The sequence below is a fragment of the Benincasa hispida genome, chromosome 1 (assembly GCF_027475165.1).
Source record: "Benincasa hispida cultivar pf3 chromosome 1, pf3_genome.v1.1, whole genome shotgun sequence".
Taxonomy (NCBI): domain Eukaryota; kingdom Viridiplantae; phylum Streptophyta; class Magnoliopsida; order Cucurbitales; family Cucurbitaceae; genus Benincasa; species Benincasa hispida.
The window spans coordinates 59324564-59347960 of NC_143478.1; the positions used below are offsets into that span (position 1 = coordinate 59324564).

Sequence of the window (23397 nt, forward strand, 5' to 3'; positions counted from 1 at the left end):
CTCACACATGCATACATTTAAAACATAACTCATGATTTGCTTGGAATTCACTTTGTAAAACTAGCTAGCATGAGAATAATCTTCTTTAAAACATGCTTTTTATAACACGTTGTAATCAAACATTTTAAGCAAATGTTTTAGTCAAAACGTTTTAGCCACTCACCTTGATTGCTTAGGAGCTTTTCACTCTAGTAGCTCTTTTTTCTACCTCGGGCTCCCTTTTCATCCTTAGAATTCATATTCAAATTACAGCTTAAATTACTCATAGTTCTAAATCTTATTTTGAGATTCTTCCTTCTACAAACATATTCTAAAATGTCTCAGGAAGCTTACCCTAAAATTTGAGCTAGAACTCCTCGTGGTTTGGCCGGAATCACGGAATCTTCAAGACTGGCCCAAACTGATCCAACAACCTGACCCTTCTATTTTCTTCTCAGTTTCCATCCCGATCTCTTCGAGCTTTTCTTTTGGCAGCCCTACCCTGAAAACTAGACTTTCAGAGATTTCAGGTGGCTTTAAAATCACTCCAAACGCACGAGTAAATTGGGAGAACTCCTCGTCCCAAGTTGATGTGTCCTCTTCAGACCTCATTGTCCAATGTGTCCTCTATGACTAACGCATGGATTTGGCTCCAACACAAGGTTTGCTTCACTCTCCCACTCTTTTTACGGTATTTCTGAATTGTGATCTAAAAATGAAGTCTCATGGCTCTATTTATAGGCGTCCAAACCTTCTCCGGAGTTGACATCACCTACTTGGCTGCATGGCCAAGTGTCTTCTTCTCACCTCATCAACGCAATGATGTGATCATCGCAAGCTAAGTGTCTTACTCCCATGTTGCCAACACATGAGCCTCCAATCTGATGCCACCACCTCAAATTCTTAAGGCTTAAGGCTTTCCTCCCAAGAAGACATATGGTTTTGATGATGTTTTCTATGTGACCTCACCCTTGTATGCGTCCAACTCTTGGATGCTCAACGCCTAGTCCATAAACAATGCATAGCCTCTACTCAACGCATAGCAAGCCAATTCACTATCATTATAATTCAACTTAGCTATCGCAAGGAGCTAACCATCACCAACGCATAGGGTGACCGTCCATCCCCGACGCATGGCTCACTCGCACGACTTGCTTGGCATGGGCGCATGGTGCTAGCCACCAATGCATAGGCGCGCTGCATGAGCTGGCCACTCGACGCATGGGCGTGCTGGCCGCTCGATGCATGGGCGTGCTACTTCGACGCATGGGCGTGCAGCGTGTGCTGGCCATCGCTTGCTCGCTCGACTGCATGGGCGCATGGCATGGGTTGAGCACTTGGCTGCATGGCAGGGACCTCTACAAACGGCATAGCTACTCAGCAGGGCGCTCAATGCATGGGCGTGCCCGCTTGATGCATTGGCAAGGTGTCCGGCTGAGGCTGCTCGATGCATGGGCAGGGCATTTGGCCAAGGCTGCTCGACGCATGGCATGGGTGCTGGCCGAGGCTGCTCGACACATGGCTAAGCATTTGGCTGAGGTTGCTTGACGCATACCACCTTCTAGCCCTCGTGCCATCCCAATGCCTCACTCCTATTTTCCTTCCTTCACCAACTCATCCATCATCCAATGCATCCAATGTAAAATTCTATACTTAGCCAAATTTTCCAAATTTTCCCCAAGAGTTAAACTTCCAAATTTCCTCTTTTCTTCAAATCTCCACTTTTTCCTCTACCATTACACACTAGTTTCCACATCAACCTACTCATCACACTAGTCTTAGTAGGAAACATACTCAAGTAGAGAAATTAGGATTCAGGGTTCACAAGCCCTATGCGCGCCAGCTGTCGACAAAGTATCCAACCCAGTTTGCCCGCGCGCCTCCCGTCACTCGCAACCCGTGCATCCATGCATCGACCCGATTCGCCACCCGCCTGCGTGCGCCCACGATTTTCGTTCGACCTGACCCACCCGCGCTTTCTTTGACTGCACCAACGCGCATTGACCAGCCGGTCCAGACAGTCTGGACCGGTCTATTTGACCTGATTGAGCCGGTTTGACCGGTTCAACTTGGTTTTTGGTGTTTTTGGGCCGATTCAAGTGGTTTCTGATCGGTTCCAGATAGTTTAAAGTGTTTGAAGCCGGTTCTAGGAAGCTGATTGCTGATTTTTGCAATAAATTAGTTATTTGTTTGTTTTTAATGCCAAAATCGGTCCACTTTAGTGTTGTTTACCTATTATGCATGTGATGTATAATGTTGTTTGATTATGTGTGCATATAGTATACCATATAGTTTTAAAACCCCATCATAGGAAAAGTATGTGACATGCATTTGTTAATGTTATAAGTGTTATAAAATATATACTATGCATGCTTAGTTTTAATATAAGTGTTATATTAAAGCATCTTTGTTTGAAGGAAGAATGTTATAGATGAATGCTCTAAGGTTATAATTGTTATAATTTATTTTATAATTATTATAAAATAACCTAGACTTCTAAAATCTATAATAAAGATAAGATGCATGCTCACTTAGGGTTAACCATCGAGCAATCCCAATTTTCATAAAAAATAGGTCGATATCTTGTAAAACCGAAGTTACAAGAAAACTTATCCGGCAAGATCTTGGCAAAAATTCAGATAAGATGACTAAGGTTGAAGGTTTTTAAGTTGACGGTTCATGGAACACCTACTACCTGGAGATCGAGCCGACGTCTAAGTTAGGTTAAACCGATTTTATGAGCATGCGTGAGCAGTGTGAGGCAATAAAATTTGTTTATCACCTAGACATCGTAGGTTAAAAATCCAGTATAAAAGTTATACTCAGATGAATCACCTAGACTTAGGCCATCGTCATGACCCTTCCTCAACACTTTGAGTAATGTTGCCGCAGCATTGCAATGCTCTTCCTAGTGTTATGATGTTGCGACAAACCTATAAATTGGTGATCTTGGTTCCATCAAAGGTGTGAAGAAAATTCTGATCTAAGTACGGTTTTGAGAGCCAATTGAGTCGATTTTTTGTGAAATTTTCATCATAGTCAGCCTCGTTTCTATATCTTTGATTGTATTGTCGATATGCCTATGTGAGGCTAGGTAAATATTCTTGGGATTAATTGTATGTCTTAATTCTTGAAGGATATCTAGTTAATTGTGCTTAATTGTTGTGAACTCTTTGGGTGGATTTGATTGAGTCTCAATCGAATTTTTATGAATGGATCTGACAAATTAGTTTATCAAAATTCTTGTTTGTAAAATCGTCATAGCCTATGCAATGTTGATTGATTTAGTTACGTATATTAGGATCGCATGTGTAGGGCCTAGACTTTTTCTGACCAAACTCGTGTATGCCCTAATATAATCTTTTCCAATAAATCATGCTATGAGATATGGCTTTTCCTGTTTGTAGTATGTCTCAACAATTGAACCCTTCGTAATGCAATTCAATTTTAACTTGTATGTCGCTAAGAAGGAAAAGTTGTAAAGTGAATTAGGGCTCATTTGGTTTATTATCAAATTTGGCTAATTGGGCTATTAGATTCTTTAATAGGTTGAGGGGTTCATAGAAGTAGTACGATTAACTAGTGTCTGATGATAGAAATATAAAACATACATACTAATCCCATGGTTTTTCCATCGATTTAATTCAACCCTTTTTTCTGCCCTCATTCTTGTTTCTCTATTTTTCTTGTCATTTGTTTCACAAAACCAACCAACCCCCCACTACATAGAATTTTTAAATTAACTTGGCTAGCCATTAGTCTCTCTGTGGATTCGGCCCCATTCTTACTGCTTTACTGCGTTTGTGGTATAAGTATTGGATCGGTGACTCTATTTCTTTGTACATATATGGATATATATATTTATATACATATATATACGTATATGTACATATATAGATATATGTATTTATATGTGTGTGTGTATATGTACATATATGTGTGTGTCAACTGTCACAATTGCACTTTCGAAAGCTTTACTAAACGATTGTGCAACACTTGTTTCCACTCACGAACAAGTCAACCAATTCGAATACCGTACGCTAATGGCACACCGGGTACCTCTTGCAACCTCTACCCCCATTTTAGATAAAACGGTTTTAGAAAACGGGTTTAGAGAAAAGATTTTCGCAAACGTTTGAGTATATGAATAGAGAAGAGAAAGATTATAGTAGACTAGAAAACAATAAGCAACGAAGACTTTATAGCATACCACTCTAGATATGAGGAAGTGATGGTTATACATGTGTGTGCGTGTGCGTGTGTGCGTGTGCGTGTGCGTGTGTGTGTGAACACCCCTTTTCCTTTCCTTTCCTTTTCTAATTTCCAAAAAAAAAAACTCCAAATTAAATTTCAAAAATCAAATCTCAACCATCTCCCAATTAAAAAAATAATTCTATTCCAATTGTTCAATTCCAAATATAATTTCACCAATTGATTTAAATAAAAAAAAAAAATCAATTGTCATACTAATTTACAATTGAATTATTTAAGCACAATAACTCCATTTTTAAGCACAATAAAATTTTCCTAAAAACTTGCCACATATTTTTGCATCAACCATGTAATATGACATTAATAGAACCATTATAATACAATTACATTTTGAGAATATTTCACTTGCAATGTAAATCTAAATTTGTTGCCCTAATGAATCCAATATAATTTTTTCCAACTTAACTAGAAATATTACATGCACAAAATTGTAAAATGATGGCTTAAAATAAAAAGACTGAAATGCATGATGCACAAAAGTAAACTCTAAACCCCATTTTTCAAAACCCTATGCAATATGTGTATTTAAAAAAAAAAAAAAAAATTAGTGTAATCCATAGTTTATTAAAAAAATATATAGAATTATTGAATTAAAAAATATCCAAACAAAAATAATCATTATAAAAACAGATTTTGTCAGAAAAAACTACATCAAGTACTCCAGACATGAACTTAACTCAACATTTGAAATACCCAAAATACAGACATGAACTCCAATCATATCTCATCTCAATACCCCATCACAATCCCTAATATCAAATTATCAACAATACATGTACATCAATTATATGAATGAACTAAGTGTCACTATTGCATTTTTTACAATGATCATCATATATCAATGGTAGGTAAATCAATGATATATAAATTATGGATATACCAATTAATTTTATTTGCCTATTAATGATAGTCTAAGTCAATCGAGATGTAACTGGTGTATATCATGAGTTGTATTAAATTGTTAATGTATACAAGTAGCCTACACATTAATTCTAGGCTTTATCTTTTTCTTACCATTCAAATTGATGCAACCAAATTGATGAAAATATGCCACAATCATAGATGGCAATTATTTCTAATTCCATTGACCTGACACTACATGATTCCTCAAAATCTTTTGATATTCCACAAAATGGGTGCAGAATATCAACCTTCTTCAGTAGTTGACCTCAAAGGTTGTGAATCATGAGAGATTAGATTAGAATAGACCTTCAAAGTTAAACTGAAAAAGTTCACTCAGCCACAAATAGAGGTAGCAAGTCTATAAATATATGGGAAGGAACTATCATGACAAAATTTCTTCATCCTTTCCTTGAGAATAGTCAGGTAAATAATACAGAGAAGTGGAAGATGCTTTTCCAGGAAGGATTGCACAATTTAAAAGCAATGTTCAGCCTGCTTTTGATGATCTTACTACAGTTGGAAGGACAACTGAATCAAGGTTTCCAGGGTAAGGAGTCCACAGACCTAATCCTCCCTTAGTCTCTATCAAACTAGTCGACGAATTACGCTTCTTCCATTGTTTATACTCTTTCATATCGCTCATATTCCCCTTGAGTTGATCCCAATCTTTAACCCACTCTATGAGAGAAGAATGCTCTCTTGTATGTGGGTGCAAAATAAAAAGTGAGTAATACTCGCAATTTGGAAACATGAAAAACTTGAAAGAATCCCCTAGCCTGTATACCACATAGCCAAAACTCAATTGGTCTCTTGGTGTGAACATGTGGACTTCATTGAACCACAAGCAGCTAAACAAATTACTCATTGCTGTATGCTCCCTTATAATGATGGCTCCCTCTGGAACATCTGCATTTTTTCATGAAGTTTGATCAATACAACATTTTATGCACATAAACGTCGAGTTAAAAAGCATGATCCGGTGGAAACACCCACAATTCTAGAGTTAAGTAGTTCATTTTAGGAATTATTAAAATGGAACCGTGTGACAACAATTAGAACTCTTCCAAATCTTGTCACAGAGTTCTCTCATTTAATATATGTCAAGAATGGTGATTATTGAGGAACTGAAGTTTTTCAGATGCACAATTTCACATATTATATAAGAAGGCATGCATCGACAATAATAAAATCTGATAAAGATAACCTTGGCTTACCACTGACAGTTTTCTTCTCTGGACTCCATGGCTCCATTCCTTCATATCGGTAAATTTTCATGTGAAGATCAATAAGAGGACGGGCATATCGTTTCCTTCGCTTATTAGAATCGGCCTCTTCATAGATACTACGGTGATGCTTATGTTGAGCAATGGCAAAGGTATGCTTCCCACGCCACAAGTATCTGCAGGTTAGCAAGAAAAAGTAATTACCAAGAACATTGAGAAGATTTTAGAAGGTATTTGCAGAAGTTCGATCACCCTGATCATCAACAGAATCCGTGAAAATTAGCACAACATCTCACAGTCCCAGTTGGAATATAGACTCCCCTCCCCTCACTGACAGTAACTAGAAAAAACTGGCTTCACCTAGTTAAGTCAAATGATACCTTCGTAGGTATATTTTGCAAAGAAATGGGAAGATATTTTTTAACTATAATTAAAAATTACATATATGTGGAATCATAAGGCTAACAAGTTCATAAAAAGTAATACCTTTCTAAAATGAGCAAAGGGTCTACTATCAACTCCATTTTACCATCAATCCAGATACTATATTGTGCTTGAGGGAATAACCGATGAGTTAATATCTTTGGAACCTTTCCATTTCTTCTTGGCTCATCATAGGGTGGATACTTCAGTAAAACAAGGCGCCAGATACCAACCCATTTTCCTCCATCATTATCCTCCTCAATAGTAACATTTTCTCTTATAAATTGCATTGATATCTCATCCACCACCATAAGAAAACAGAATAGATCCTTAGAGCGGACGCTTATATTCGAAGGCTGACGAGGAACATCATATCCATCGAAAATTCCTGAGGCAACCACAAACCTGCACTTCTTGACATACTTGATATCAGCAGGAATCATTTCAGCCCCACCATTTCGCATAAAACCACAATGCACCTGATTCGAAAACAAAAATAGTGACAAACTAGCTTACAATCAACTCTGAAAAACCCAGGAAAAACATTCAAGCTAACTGGGTGAGGATATGGACAAAAAAGACATTTTGTCCCACCTTCATGGTTGGTTTTAGTTTAAAGCTTTCCTCTCTTTGAGTCCAGTTCTGATGTCCTCCAAACAGTGGGGATGTTTGAGATCCATTTAATGAGTACTCCGCTTCAGTGATGTAGACAAGTCTTTTGACAATTTTATCTGGAGTTCTTCCTTTCGGAATGACTACTCTATCGGCTTCATCCATCAACGGAATTGAACAACCTAAGTAAATAACAAGATAAATATCAGTATCTAAACACTACACTAAAGTTTTCTCCACTTCATCTTTAGTTATGACAACTACAAACCAAGTTCAAAACTATAAAAGAAAGGTCGAAAGAATAATCTTACGGTGTTGTGCCTTTGCCATTAATCCCATTGAGTTTAAGATCGTGAAAACCTTACTTTCTTTATTACAAATAGCTGTATATCAAGAAAACAAAAGAAATCACATTCAACATCGAGTCACAAATTAAATGATCTTGAAACAAGACTCAAAAACACTAAAGACATAAATACAGGATAATGTTTTCTCTACAAATACCGGAGAAAAAAGTGATAGAAGAGCGGCAAGACCAAACATGAAAGAGGGAGGCAATGAGAATCAGCAACATCCATAAAATTCCACCCACAAGAAATAATCGAATGAACCCCTTCTTCCAAACAATCTTCATTGGGTAATCGGAAGGCAACTTTTCAGATGAAACGAAACCTCCTTCAACATCTGCAACCATAACAACCAAATATCTTCATTTTTCTTGAATAATATCAATTTTATCTATCATGCAACAGAAAATATCCCATACAAGACATTCAAAATCTCTGAAACGAACAGAAAGAAAGAAAAATAAATAAAAAAAAAAAAAAAAACCAAGAGACAAAAATCTTAATCTTCAACAAAACCCCAACCCCAACCCCAATCCATAACGTAGCTGGCAGGTCAAATTGCATAAAGTAGACCAGAAAAGGTCTAAACGTTTCCAAGTACCTTTAGCAGGCTGATTTTGAATATTTCGCTCTCCCCTACGATTTACTCGTGAAGAAAATGATCTCTGTAAATCCCTATCCATAAGTACTATCTCAACTTCCCATTTGTGGAATAACAAGACAAGCAGCAAGAAGAAAAATCAACATTTATATAGCGTCCTCAAAATGAAGATCTCTCCGTTCAACTAATCTTCTGGTCCAATATCTATCATGTCTTCTGTGCTATCATCTCATTCTGAAAATCAAAGCATACAATGAAATAAAACTCAGATTTGGGGAACACATGGAATTAACAAAAAGTGACAGTGCTGAATGTCGAGTAGCAAGTGCCACCATCTCAAATCTGAAGCACAGAAAAGAAGTAGGAATTTGAAGAAAACATTACTCACTAGATTGACATAGTGAAATGAATTGAAAAGGTACACCAGAGAGAATTAAAAAAGGCTAGGCCATTGGGATATGAGCGTGGATAAATTGTAGTTACAAAAAGGTTGTTTTAATTTGCTCCATGACAAACCTAAAATAGTACTACTAAGAAGCACAAACACTTTAATCTGGCTAGCATGTAAGCGTCTAACATGCATCAGGTACTTGGACACTTATTAGTGCAAAAGATGTGTTGGACATTAGTTGTACAAAGTCAAAGTAGGTCCAACATTCGCAAACATGCATCAAACACTCGTTATGTATGCTCAAATGGACACATGGGAAAAATAATAAATGTTGCTGCTGCTTCTGCCACATAGACTGACACAAGACCGTTCATGACTTGCCCTTACTCTTATGGAATATGGGTATATTTTCAATCAGCTTAAAAAAAAACAATAAGTCTCTTTGATGAAATAAAAAGAGTTTAATACTCAAAGTACAATGAAACAAAACCAGCAATATAAAGCAAATACAACGAAATGTAGCCCTTAACTGGACTAAGCCAGAAAGTCCAGAAAAATAAAGCAAGTACGATTAAAAATTACCCATAACATAACAACTTTGTGTGAGACCTATCATGAAAGTCTATGAGAGGAAGAAGGGCAAGAAAGGAATTATGCAAACAAGAGAGGGGGAGGGGACCAGTAGTGAGACCATTTGATCACCTGACCGTTGGGAGAGGCGCGTTTTGAAGGAAATGGTGGAACGGGGACCCGCTGAAGGGCATTAGTAGGGTTTTGGGAATGAAGGAAGGGTAGGATGATTTTTGAGAGCAATAGCTCATATAGGAGATACTACTCTCTCAAACAGCTGGAGTATCTTTCTTTGCTATTTTTCTTCCTCAGTTATTCTTCTTTTATTTCTCTGAACTTGTGACCTCTGTTGGCTTTGTAATATCCTTGAGACTTTGGGATATTTGTTTATATATAATAGTCACCTTGGGGGAGAAGGGTATACTCTATTTTGGCTTGGTTATTTAGAAGGAAGAGATTGAACGTTTGGTGAACGATATGTTGACGTCCGGGATAATCCGACCAAGTAACAGCCTGTTCTCTAGTCCAGTCCTATTGGTTAGAAAGAAGGATGGAGGATGGTGATTCTGCGTGGATTATAGACGTATGAATAATGCCACCATACCAGACAAGTTCCCGATACCGATTATTGAAAAGTTGATAGATGAGTTATATGGTTAGACAGTGTACTCTAAGCTGGATTTGAGGTCGGGTTATCATCGAATTAGAATGGAGGAAGATGTGCCCAAAACTGCTTTTCGTACACACGAGGGACACTATGAATTCCTGGTCATGCCTTGGATTAACGAACGCCTCAACCACATTCCAAGCGCTGATGAATCAAGTATCCAAACCTTTCCTTAGGAGATGCATCCTGGTATTCTTCTATGACATCCTGGTTTATGGTTCAGATCGGGATACTCACATTAAACATTTGAGAATGGTTTTTAATGTGCTCAGAGACAACAAGTTGTTCGCAAACAACAAGTGTGTCTTCGGCCAAACCAAGATCCAATATTTGGATCATTGGATTTCCAAACAAGGAGTCGAGGCAAAGCAAGAGAATATTCAAGCGGTGGTCAATTGGGGTAAGCCTAAAAACCCAAGGAAACTTCGGGGTTTTCTAGGGCTCACCAGATATTATCGAAGATTTGTGGAAAATTATGGCAGGATTACACAACCCCTTCACCAATTTGGTTTTTAATGTGCTCGGAGACAACCAAGTTGTTCGCAAACAACAAGTGTGTCTTCGGCCAAGCCAAGATCCAATATTTGGATCATTGGATTTCCGAAGGAATCGAGGCAAAGCAAGAGAAAATTCAGGCGATGGTCAATTGGGGCAAGCCTAAAAACCCAAGGAACCTTCAGGGTTTTCTAGGGCTCACCGGATATTATCGAAGGTTCGTGGAAAATTATGGCAAGATTACACAACCCCTTCACCAATTACTGCACAAAAACGCTTTTCAATGGAATTTGGAAGCCGATCAAGCATTTGAAACACTCAAGAAGATAATGACCACTCTACCCGTCCTTGCCTTACCTTATTTTAACCAACCATTTGTAATTGAAACTGATGCATCAGGCACAGGATTGAGGGCAGTGTTAACACAGAACAACCGTCTCATTGTGTATTTCAATCAACCCTTATCTTTAAGACACAAGCTAATCAGTGTATGAGAGGGAACTGATGGCAGTGGTGTTAGCAATGCAAAAGTGGAGACATTATCTATTGGGGAGGCGTTTCCGATCAGCAAGCATTGAAATATTTACTACAACAGAGGGAGGTTTAATCGAATTTTCAGCGGTGGTTGACCAAACTAATGGGGTAAGACTTCAAAATTTTATATCAACCAGGCTTGAACAAGAAAGCGGCAGATGCCTTATCTAGAATGCCCGAACCTAAAGAACAGAGCACGGAAGAAGTTACAAGCTTGAATATGTTGTCAACTCATAGCATCTTAGACGTGGACCTCATTCAGAAGTATAACAAGATCAAACCCTGTAGAAGATTATTCAAGACTTGAAACCAGATACGGATAGCCACCCCAAATACTCATGGATGCAGGGGAAGTTGTTATATAAAAATCGGCTCGTAAATTCAAAATCCTTTACTCTGATACCCACTCTATTACATATTTTTCATGAATATGTGATGGGAGGGACACTCTAGATTCCTACGAGCATATAAGCGAATAATAGGAGAACTATATTGGCAAGGCATGAAGCAAGATGTAAAAGGTTACGTGGAGAAGTACGTAATCGGCCAAAAGAACAAGTACAAAGCAATGATACCCGCTGGTTTGCTACAACCCCTACCAATTCTGGATCGAGTATGGGAAGATTTATCAATGGATTTTATTGAGGGTCTACCTAAATCGACAGGGAAGGATGTGATTGTTGTGGTCATGGATCGATTAAGTATAGTCACTTCATAGCTCTAAGTCATCTATTCTCAGCAAAACAAGTGGCAATGGAATTTATCAAAGAAGTCATTTGGCACCATGGGTTTCCAAGATCGATCATTTCTGACACGGACAAAATTTTTGTGAGCTTATTATGGTGTGAATGTTTGCAACTCAAGGAACCAAATTAAGGAAAGCACCGCGTTCCACCCCCAAATTGATGGTCTGACAGAAATCATTAACAAATGTCTCAAAACCTACTTAAGATGTTTCTGCAATCAACAACCAAGGAAATGGGAGAAGTAGTTGCCCAGGGCAGAGTTATGGTATAACACCAACTTTCATATATCGATCAACACTATCCCGTTCAGCATAGTTTTTGGGCACACTCCCCCCTCCCCCCCATCATTTCGTATAGTGACTGGAAAACCGTGCACAACACGTTGGAACAACAACTAATCGAACAGGATCAAGCTCTCTTGAAATTAAAAGACCAGCTGGTAATGGCTCAGAATCGAATGCATAAGTTCGCGAATAGATAAAGAAAGGAAGTGGGATTTGAAACAGGAGACTTTGTATACCTTAAGATCAGGCCTTACAGACAGAAATCTCTAGCAAAAAAAGATGTGAAAAGCTATCACCACGGTTCAATGGTCCCTACAAAGTGGTGGAAAAGATTGGGACAGTGGCATATGGTCTGGAGCTTCCTTCCTGAGCCACGATATATGGTGTTTTTCACGTCTCACAATTAAAGAAAGCAATGTCTTATGAGCGCATAGTACAAACGGAAGCACCACAGTTGTCAGAAGATTTTCGATGGGAAGCAAAACCGAAACAGGTATTGGGAGTTAGGTGGAATGCTGAAACGAATTGTCAAGAATGACAGATTCAATGGGATAAACAACCAGAATCAGAGGCTACTTGGGAACTAGTGGAAGTCATGAAGAGGCAACTTCCAAATGCTCACCTTGAGGACAAGGTGATTCAACAAGGGAGTAACGTGAGACTTCCTATCGTGAAAGTCTATGAGAGGAAGAAAGGCAAGAAAGAAATTATGTAAACAAGAGAGAGGGAGGGGATCAGCTGTAACGACCCAACTTTCTATTCTACTTCTAGGACGCTACTATATGCATGCATACGCTTGACAATAAATTTCTCGAGAAAAACTAAACAAAAGAAATAAAAAAAAATTGCATTAAGTAAAGCTCAAATAACAAAATCCTGAAAACTCCGTTTAGGGTTCCCCAATGTTAATTTAAAAATAAATTGAATAAATAAATAAATTAGCAAATGAATAAATGAAATAACCAAGAGTTTTAAATACTAGACTCCTAAACCAAAACATATCACATAAATAAAAACATGAGTTGATGTGATGTCCCAATGGCCAGGTTTTGAATTCCTCCGGTCATTTGCCGATCTATCCCACTATTGGGCCCACAAGGTGAATTGTTAGTCTTCCTATTGGGACTTGAGTGCAAAAAACGCATCGTAGGCATAGGCATAGGCATAAGCATAAGGGGTGAACCCGAAGGCATGCTTTCATAGGTAGTGACCCTGGAGGGCACAGTCATAAACATAAGTGGTGATCCCAAGGGAACACCGTACATAGGCCTAAGGTGTGCGCCCAAAGGCTCACAACATGTGATGTGCATAGCCCGATAGAAGTGCTCACAGTCATTATCAATCTCACATAGGCATAAGCATACAATCAAAGTCTTAAATCATGATGGCATAACATATTAGGCTTGGCTTCCAAAATTCCAACTGACCAACAAGGATGTCATAATATTCCAAGCCAACATAGGAACCAATACTTAACACATACTTGGGTTCGAGGGCGAACCCACGATAGGTAACTTACCTTTATAATAAGCCCAAGTATGTTCAAGGAAACCTATATCTTGTAAGTCCAGTAAGATCTTGAATCAAGTCCTATCACATCAGCCAGATTTAAAATTAACCATCAAGGCCAAAACTTAGTGGGTAATCAAGATTAAATGAAACCCACACCAAACATCTACAACATCTTGCCCAGAAGTATACCAAAAAGGCCCAAAACCACCATTGAAGCTGCTGGACAGTGACGACAAATGCCTCCAAAACGCCAAACTAACCTTCAAATGCCAAGAAAAAAATATTATTATAAAATCCAACATTATTGGGCATTCAAGAACCAGCCAAGAACTTAACCAAAAACTCAACCTTACCCACACTGAAACTCCGACGAGTGGTGGCAACCAAAACACGATGCAGAGGCAGTGGAAGCTTCACAGGTTGGGTCTGTTGCAAACAGCTAGATGTGAGAGAGAGAGACTGAGATCGAAGGAAAGATGCTAGAGAGAGAAAGAAACACCCACCGACAGCACCACTGTCAACTTCCCTTTCCTACCAAACCTCAGAACACCTTTCATAAGTGCTACTATATACAAAAAAAAAAAAAAAAAAAAAAAAAAAAAAACATGTTATCACCCACCTCAAACTCCAAATCTTTGCTTCTAACATCGGCGTAGCTTTTCTGTCTACTCTATGCTATTTGCATACGTGCTCTGATCTTCTGGATTGCCTCGACCCAACAATTTTTGTTCTCTAACTCTAATCCAGTAGACAAGAGACCTATAACTCTTCCAATATAGAACTTCAAACGATGTCATGCCAATAGTAATTTGGTAACTGTTGTTATAAGCAAATTCCATAAGATGCAAATAGGGTCTCAACTGCCTGCAAAAGTATATCCCACAAGCGCATAACATGTCCTCTAATGTTTGGTTCCAACACTCGGTTTGACCATCAATACGCAAATGAAAAGTTGTACTGAACTGTAGTCACACTCGGTTTGACCTCAATATGCGAGTGAAAAGTTGTACTGAAATGTAGTCGAATACCTTATGCTTTCTCATGAAGTGTGATAATGTCTTCCATATATATAACTATGAAACTTTGAGATGTTGAAAATCAACAATGCTTTACATGTGGTAGAGCAACTGTCCATATACATCATAACCCAATATAAATAGCAGAGCATATCTGAACAACTGGAAATTGCTTCTACAATTGATGCCCCATTTAGTAGCTATATGCCTGAGAAACAACTTTGTCCAATTAAATCTCATATCATTAGAAACTTAGCATCCTATTGCCAAGGGATGTAAAACTTACTCGAGCCCAAACATCATGTTACTCTTTAGTCTTAAAACAATCGCATTTCATTATTCAGACCCTGCACGAATGAGTCTAGAAATCTATTTCATAATAAGGTTTATGAAGTTATTAGATACTATAGAGTATCAGTCCATCTAAAACACATCACCATAACCCCATAATAACTATATCTATTCCTTGAAGATAGTTTGTAAGATGGAAACCTTCTTGATTCATAAGTCTACCTCGAGCGTATCCATCTCCCTGAAGTTGATCAACTCGTCGTCCATATTAGAAGGACATACTACTTGTGGCGCTCGAAGTCCAAGATTCGGAATTCGGATTCACACCTAACGGCACGGGCATTCCCCTGTGTCCCCTGCAACCTGGCGACACTACCATACTCAACTCTTAATGGTTGATGCATAGTTGCATGGATCCACCTTTCTTCTTGACAACCAAAACTGATGTTCTCAAAGGCACAACATTAGGGCATAACACGAACTTTGTTGAATAGTTCATGTTTCTGGGACTTGAGCTACTTCATCCCATCTACAACAATTTCTTGCTATCAACTCAAGCTCTACTCTCAAGTCCACCTCTTGTACTAGTGATGATCTTAGAAAATCTAACTTTCTTACTTTAATACATATATAACTTTCTATCTTCTTCAAACTAGATCAGTTTCCCCTTTCAATCAAATTAACGGCTTCATTAGTTTCTATATAAATTGTTCCCAAAATCAAAATCTCCTACTCCTTGCTAACACTTTCAATTATGTACCTGTTGACTAATAAAGTCTCGATATCCCATGTCAATAGTTTCAAAACAATCCTTGCTACTAACAACTCCACCTTAGATTATATCTCTTTAACCTTTTATTTTGGAAAAGACTTTGATGTTGGAATTGAGCTTTACAACCAACACTTTACGCAATTTCCTTCAACCACACATAGTAAGGTCCAAAGTTCCAAATGGTAATTAGGGACTCTTCCTTTACACCAAAGCCTACACCTTGTAACCAATTATACCACATCTTAACATCCAAACCACACTCAAATACTTGGGAATCTTGAACATATTAATTTCTTTTATCTTCCCAAAATATTAAAACCTTTCTTAGATGCTTTTATTTTCCTCACACTTATCCTTGTTAAGGCCGATAAATTCAAGGTGTACTTTTCACTTTTTAAGTGAAAAATAATCTCTATACCAAGACATGTGACCATTAATAACCCCTCCAAAATCTACAATTTAATTCAAAACTTTAAACTATGGCAGGGTACTCTCCACAATTTAGCTTTTTTTTCCCAAAAAAAAAAAAAAAAAAAAATCTAAATGCTTTACCATTCCTCTTGTTATAGTTTAGTTCTTCCATCACAACAAGAAGATAAAAAAAATCCAAGTACCTAAAGAACGATAACTCAATCCAACTTTTTTCCCCTATTTTTTAAGCCAAAGCTATTTTCAACCATCTTGGCTTCCTTGCCAAACTCATTTTATCAAGGTCCTATATGGAGGTCTTCATATTATCACCTACACGTACTAATTTTTTTCCCCTTTTTAGGCACGATACATAAAGAAACAAAACATGATACCTTACCCAATCCACCAATCTTCAATAATACAAAAGCGACTATGACCTATTAATCCTTTCTCAATTCCTCTCGGAAACATTTGACTTTAATATCCAATAACCCTAATAAAACTAGTCTCTTCTTCTTTTCCTTATCTATAAAGAAATTTTAATCTCATACCTATGTACGTGACTTGTTTTCATAGAGTTTCTTGTAGTTTCACTAATCTCATTCTCCATTACAAAACGTAACATTGTTCCTTGGTGAATTCTCAACTTGACTACTTTATTCTATGGCTTAGACAGATAAATACTTTACTATTTTCACTGTCATATCATAACACGACCTAGCTTCATTAGGTTTTAAATATCTTTGAACTATCTATTCTTTCTTAACAGTCCGTTCATAAGATAAAATAGTGTCAGGTGACTTTTGACATCCATCTATTTTTCATTAAATCATAGTTGCATATCCAATCCATTATAACTTCCATAAAGACATTAACCAAGCAGTAAAACATAATTTGTGCTATTAAATTGATCAAATACTTGCATGTCTTTTACTTATCAAACGTACCTAGCGATGACAAGGAATTCGTTGATGGGCCATAAGGGACATTTTGGTCTTATGATGTAAGTTAGTCTACAGAACCTAAAAACTTAGGCTCTGATACCAATTGTAACGACCCAACTTTCTATTATACTTCTAGGACACTACTATATGCATGCATAGGCATGACAATAAATTTCTCGAGTAAAATTAAACAAAAGAAATAAAATTTTTATTTCATTAAATAAAGCTCAAATGACAAAATCCTGAAAACTCCGTTCGGGGTTCCTCGATGCTAATTTAAAAATAAATTGAGTAAATAAATAAATTAACAAATAAATAAATGAAATAACCAAGAGTTTTAAATACTAGACTCCTAAACCAAAACATATCACATAACTTTATACTACCAATTACATCTTGGATGTGTCTTACGATGATAGAAGAAAATAAAGATGGTATAAAAATGGAAGAAACAAACCTACTAATATCTAAAAGCAAAATCCGTAAAGTAATTTTCAACCAATTTCAAGTGCATAATATCTATCTAAACAAATCATAAATATAGTTACAACATAACAGTATCCTTAAGTCATTTTTAACCAAATACACCTATTATATAATCAAAAGATCACAAAAGTGTCATATAAGATCTTGCACACCTCTTGAAATTCGTGAACTAAAATGATAGAAAGAAATTTGTTGTAGTGTTACTTACATTAACCAAACAAATAAAGATTAGAAAATAAATGATAGAAAGAAATCATATAAGATCTTGCACACCTATTGAAACTCATGGAGTAAAATGAAACCCATAGAAACCACAAAATTCACAAAGGCTAGCATCTGAAAGGGGATGGGCAAAGTGAAAGAACAAAACCATATGAAAATTGAAAAACGTACAAAGGTCAAGAATCCATTCAATATAACATATAAATTTAAATTGGGTGGGGGTAACTCCACAGCTATACAAAAACAAGAATTTAACATTATAATCAATCAAATAGTAAATTAATTAACTGTATACTTCTATTAAAGTGTATCCCTTCATCGAAAATCACTAAAAATCAATGACATGTGCACAACTCTTGACCTCTTCTATTTGCGGAAGATCACAAGAACACAACAATGCTATCAAGTCACCTAATTTATTATAAGCAAATTAATTAAGCAAAACATCTTCAAGAAGAAAAATAACAACTACACAAATATTTATTAATAGAATCAACAAACAAAAGAATCAACACTCGTTAAAAGAGGAAAAGACAATAAGTAAAAGATGGTAAGTAATGAAATATTAAAGAAAAGAATATCGGCTACATTACAATTAATCACAAAGACACAATCCAATTATACTTTTCTATATACCATAGCTCCCATGAGAATTGAAGAACTTACCACTCTTAAATCATGGCGCATGTGTAAGGTAGAAAATACCATAACAATTGGTTTTACTTTTGGAGTCCTTTGTATTGCAACTATCTTACCATTGTGATTGTTAAAGACAAGCCCCTGTAAGAGTTTGTAAGCAATAAATTGGAAATGATATATAGAATGAGGTAATGTATGTGATTAAGTTGTTAACCAACAAAGAAAAAAAATTAAAATGGTTGTCCCCCATCCACACAAGTAACTGCATGCAAACTAGAGAAAAACCAGAAGATGAAAAACATATACTTGGCTTCCTAGTGAACTCAAAAATTCACATCTCATAGTGCATAAAATAATCGTCTCCAATTGAATTAAGAAAAATTAATAAATTGATGAGCAAAACATGTACATCTCATAGTGCATAAAATAACTCATGCCTACACGAAAGCTTATGACACACACATATATATCACTAATTATTGCTACTGATATTAGTGCAATAACTAGAGGGCATTATTTGATACTCGGCTTAAAATGGAATGATTATGTAAAAAAACATAAAGAGCTTGCAGAGATTTGGGGTTTGGGGTTTGTGGTGATCAACAACTAATATGGTAAAAGAAACACACCCCACACCCCCCTACCAATACACTTTTCTATAACTTCAAACTAGTTCAAAAACATGAGAATAAGATATTGTATTACACATACAATAGATTTGTTTACGTATCTGATACAAATAGGCAGAGTCGGTGCACATATCTAAAATAGCTTATAACAGAATAACAAACTGATAAAAGGTTAAAAATATGTATAGAAAATTAATCATTACCTGATATAATAGAAAACTTATCTAACTCACCAGAACACATCAAACTCTAAAATCTGGCAATTTAAAGCGATGATTCAGTGACAGCGACCAGCGGCCGGCGGTAATGAACACGACGAATCGAACGGCGGATGTTGCAGCGAACGGACGACTCGACAAAAACCCACACGCATGGCCACGCTGAGCACCGGCTACGGACGCCTGTGGACGGCGGCGCGGCTTCAGATCTGGCGGCTAGACTCCAGCGGCGGCGGCGGCAAGCGAGCGAGACGGCAGGAGATCGTGGCTAGAGATCAGGTGGGCTGCAGCTGGATCACGACGCGATCTGAAGCTCTAGCGGAATGAGCGGCGCTGAGTCACGGCTGAGAGAACCAGCAGTTGGCGTGGTCAGAGTGGCGCGGGACGGGCGGATTTGGAGCTTCTCGTGTGGGCGTCGGATCTGGCGGCGGAGGATTGCGCACGATTGCGAACGGGAGAGAAGAAAAAGTTGTGGATTGGAGGGAGGGGAGATTCACGGCTGCAGGCGTGGAGAAGAGGGACAGAAAACTAAATTTCTTTCTTTTTTTTTTATAATCGAGTTTGGAAGGCTCTTCTTGAGCAATGACTCTTAAGGATGTGCATGGAATTTCTCTTTGCTCTCATATTCCTGAACCGACATCTGACCCATTTTAGGACCAGCTCTTTGTCTTCTCTGCCTCTTCTTATACTAATGATGTTCCCAGGGTTTTCAAAAGAATTTCCCATTCTTCCATCAAATATTCTGCTAGCTGCCTAAACTCAACAGCCAAGAACAGAAAACTAAATTTCTTTCTTTTTTTTTTCAACCTTATTTATATATATATATATATAAAAGATTAGTTTAAATCCTAATTTGACTAGTCAACACCCAATATACATATATATATTTTCCCTTTTCTTTTAACCTCTCAATCTCCCAAAAAAAAAAATATCCATAAATCCAAATCAACAAATATAACCTTAATAATCTTATCACATTTAGTTCCATGTCCAACTCCAAAAATCAAAAATATATTTCAAATAGTTTGAGATAATTAATTAAAAATCATTCAAAAATTCGGGATGTTACATTTTCTTCCTCTGCTATTCTTCTTTAATTTCTCTAAACTTGTGACCTATGTTACTTTATAATATCCTCGAGACTTTGTGATATTTATTTATATATAATAGCCACCTCAAGGGAGAAGGTTATACTATGTTTTGGCCTGGTTATTGGATCTGGTTAGGTGTTCTTGTGTGTCTTTCTATGTGGAGGGATTTTGATACCTAACACTTTGCTCTTGGACAAAACCACTAAACATGAATTTATAAGAACAAACAACCATGTAATGAACACAAATAACAAGTGACAAACCAGAGAGAAAACTAAGTCCTACTTTGAAAATTCTGATAAGAAATCTAACAACCCATAAAATCAAAACCATATAAGGAACCCAACTTGACTTGTAAACCAGCAAAATCATTAAATTAGATGTAGCCAAAAACTTGGAGTGGGAGCAAAAACAGAAAAACCAGAACAATCCATCCACCAACTTTGACAGCATGGAAATAAGGCCACTCTTAATCTGAAACTATCAGATTTGTCACCAACTAAAGACACCACGTCAACAAACTGAGAATGATCCAAAATTCCATATTTTTAGCAAAATTCACCCACCCAAAAGAAACAAACTCAAACCCACATGGAGCTATCCTTGAAATGAAGGAAAAAGAATTTGGAAGAAGCCTTTACCAGGGGAGACAACACAAACCATACACCCAACAACAACACTTCTCAAAGCCAAAGTGCCAATTACATTTTTGGCTCTCACTCCAGATACCCCAATCACCTTAATAGACTTGGACTTCATGGGCTTTCAAAAATTGGTGTTGGGTGAAAATTTAGATTTCAAAATAAAAGGGAACCAACCTTTGGTTGCAGAATCCCACATTAGAAAATTTTGATTTGGAAGTCTCCCCTTTGTACTCTAACCTTGGGCTTTGGGTTTGGGCCCCAAGGGGTACCCATGTTTTGGAGGAAGTGAAGAGATAGACCAATGTGGGTTTGATGGACGTCCCACACGCGCGCCGCCGTCGTCCGTCTAGTCAGGCGAGTGTGCGATTATTATTATTCTCTTTAATAAAAATATTATTTTTTATTTTATTTTAAAACCAAAAAAAAAAAAAGTCTTCAGCAGATCATTCACTCCTCCCGGCGTGGCAGTATTCCTGATCTACTTACACACTTGGGCAGAGTCACGAAACGTCTTAAAGAGAACGAGCTCCACAATTCAGCCTATAATGAGTTTCTGTTTTGAAGGTTTTCTTCTTTGCTTGACTGTTTGCTATTCTTCGTCTGAGGGTCTTGCCATTTCCAACAATTTTAAGACGGGTTTACTGCCACATCACTAATGGCCCTCACTAACAACAACGACGTTATGACATCTGACCTCAACTATCCATTCTGGTTCGAAGGAGAGAATTTCAAATGGTGGAAGTAAAAGATGTTGTTCTTTCTCACCATCAAGAAAGTTTCCGAAACTTGTACCAGAGATAAGTCGATTGTCCCTTTAGAAGAACCAATTGAACAACAGATAAAAGAAGTTACTAACTGAGAGGAGAAAGACTTTCTTTGTTAGAACTTTATTTTAAATGGTTTGAATGATGATCTATATGACTACTACAATATAATGAAGACAACGAATGAGGTCTATGATGCCCTGCAAAAGAAGTACAACACCAAAGAGGCCAGGTCGAAGAAATATGTTGTTAGCCGTTATCTCAAGTTCCAGATGACGGATGAAAAATCCATGGAGGCCCAGTCCCATGAACTCCAGAAGATAGTCCACGAGATAATTACTGAAGGTATGCCTCTAAATGAACAATTCCAAGTTGCTGTTTTTATTGATAAACTACCCCCTTTGTGGAAGGATTTTAAGAACACTTTGAGGCATAAGACCAAGGAATTCTCCTTGGAGAGTCTTATCACCTAGCTAAGGATTGAGGAGGAAGCTCGAAAGCAGGACCAGAGGGAAGAGGTGAACCTAGTACCTGGGAAATCCCTTCTGCCGTGGTAAAACCTGACAAAAAATCTAAGAGGACAAAGTGGAAAAGTCAGAACCATGGCTCTAGCAACCAGAACCAATAGAAAAAATAGAAGACCCTTTCAGGAGAAACGGTACAGTTCCTCTATTTTAATTGTAATAAACCTGGGCACATGACTAGAAACTGTAGGAATAGGCGTCGTCCTGCTGGTCAGGCGAATCTGACAGAAGAACTGTTAGTCACCATGATCATGAAAGTAAATTTGATCGGTGGTTATGAAGGGTGGTGGATAGACACTGGCGCTTTGTCGCGACCTTAGTCTATTTAAAACTTGTATTGAAACTAAGAATAAGAATATTTTGTTGAGGGATCACCATTCCACGAAAGTTGCTGGAACCGGCAAGGTGGAACTGAAGTTTACCTTTGGAAAGACCCTCACGTTGAAGGACGTCCTACACACTCCAGAGATAAGAAAGAATTTGGTCTCGAGCTATCTCCTCAACAAAGTCGGGTTTACTCAAACTATAGGGGCAGACCTATATACCCTTACCAAAAATAATGTATTTGTAGGGAAAGAATATGCAACTTAGGGAATGTTCAAATTAAATTTATACCTCAATAAAATGAAATCTTCTATGTATATATTGTGTTCTATGAATTTTTGGCATGCTAGACTCTGTCATGTGAATAAGAATTTAATTAGTAACATGATTAGGTTGGAAATGATATCTAAAGTTATCCATGAATGATTTTAATAAATGCGAGTATTGTAGTCAGGCTAAAATTACTAAAACTCCACATAAATCTATACTTAGGATTTCTGAGCCTCTAGATTTAATTCATTCTGATTTATGTGAATTTGATGGCATCTTGACTACGAACAGTAAAATATATTTCATAACTTTTATTGACGACTACTTTGATTTTACTTTTGTATATTTGCTGAAAAACAAAAGTGATGCTTTTGATACCTTCAAACTTTTTGTTTCTGAATTAGAGAATCAGTTTAATAGAAAGGTTAAAAGACTTTGTAGTGATAGAGGAATCGAGTACGACTCTGACAGTTTTAATGAGTTCTTTAACTCACATGGAATAATACATGAAAAGATCACACCTTATTCTCTTGAAATGAACGGAAAAGCCGAAAGGAAAAATAGAACTTTAGCTGAGCTAGTAGTTACTATTT

At 37.2% G+C, this 23397-nt stretch overlaps 1 protein-coding gene across 11 annotated transcripts; it reads right to left on the reverse strand.

Annotated features, from left to right (window-relative positions):
* Nucleotides 1-5498: 5498 nt before the first annotated feature.
* LOC120072248 (Sept9 (DUF616)) lies at nucleotides 5499-19990 on the reverse strand. 11 transcript variants are annotated; one of them, XM_090316886.1, is made up of 12 exons: nucleotides 19173-19978; nucleotides 18368-18481; nucleotides 13913-13985; nucleotides 13749-13819; nucleotides 13567-13637; nucleotides 8361-8594; nucleotides 7917-8096; nucleotides 7724-7795; nucleotides 7395-7594; nucleotides 6864-7279; nucleotides 6369-6553; nucleotides 5499-6060 (listed from the first exon to the last, which is right to left on the reverse strand). In XM_090316886.1, the coding sequence occupies exons 6-12, from the start codon at nucleotides 8440-8442 to the stop codon at nucleotides 5642-5644; spliced, it is 1554 nt and encodes a 517-aa protein (XP_090173012.1). In that variant the 5' UTR covers nucleotides 8443-8594; nucleotides 13567-13637; nucleotides 13749-13819; nucleotides 13913-13985; nucleotides 18368-18481; nucleotides 19173-19978; the 3' UTR covers nucleotides 5499-5641. The 11 variants fall into 11 exon arrangements, with proteins under 11 accessions (XP_090173012.1, XP_090173017.1, XP_038880627.1 ...); XM_090316891.1 differs by having other exon boundaries at nucleotides 19203-19877; XM_039024699.2 differs by lacking the exons at nucleotides 18368-18481; nucleotides 19173-19978 and adding exons at nucleotides 14063-14090; nucleotides 14179-15636.
* Nucleotides 19991-23397: the final 3407 nt, after the last annotated feature.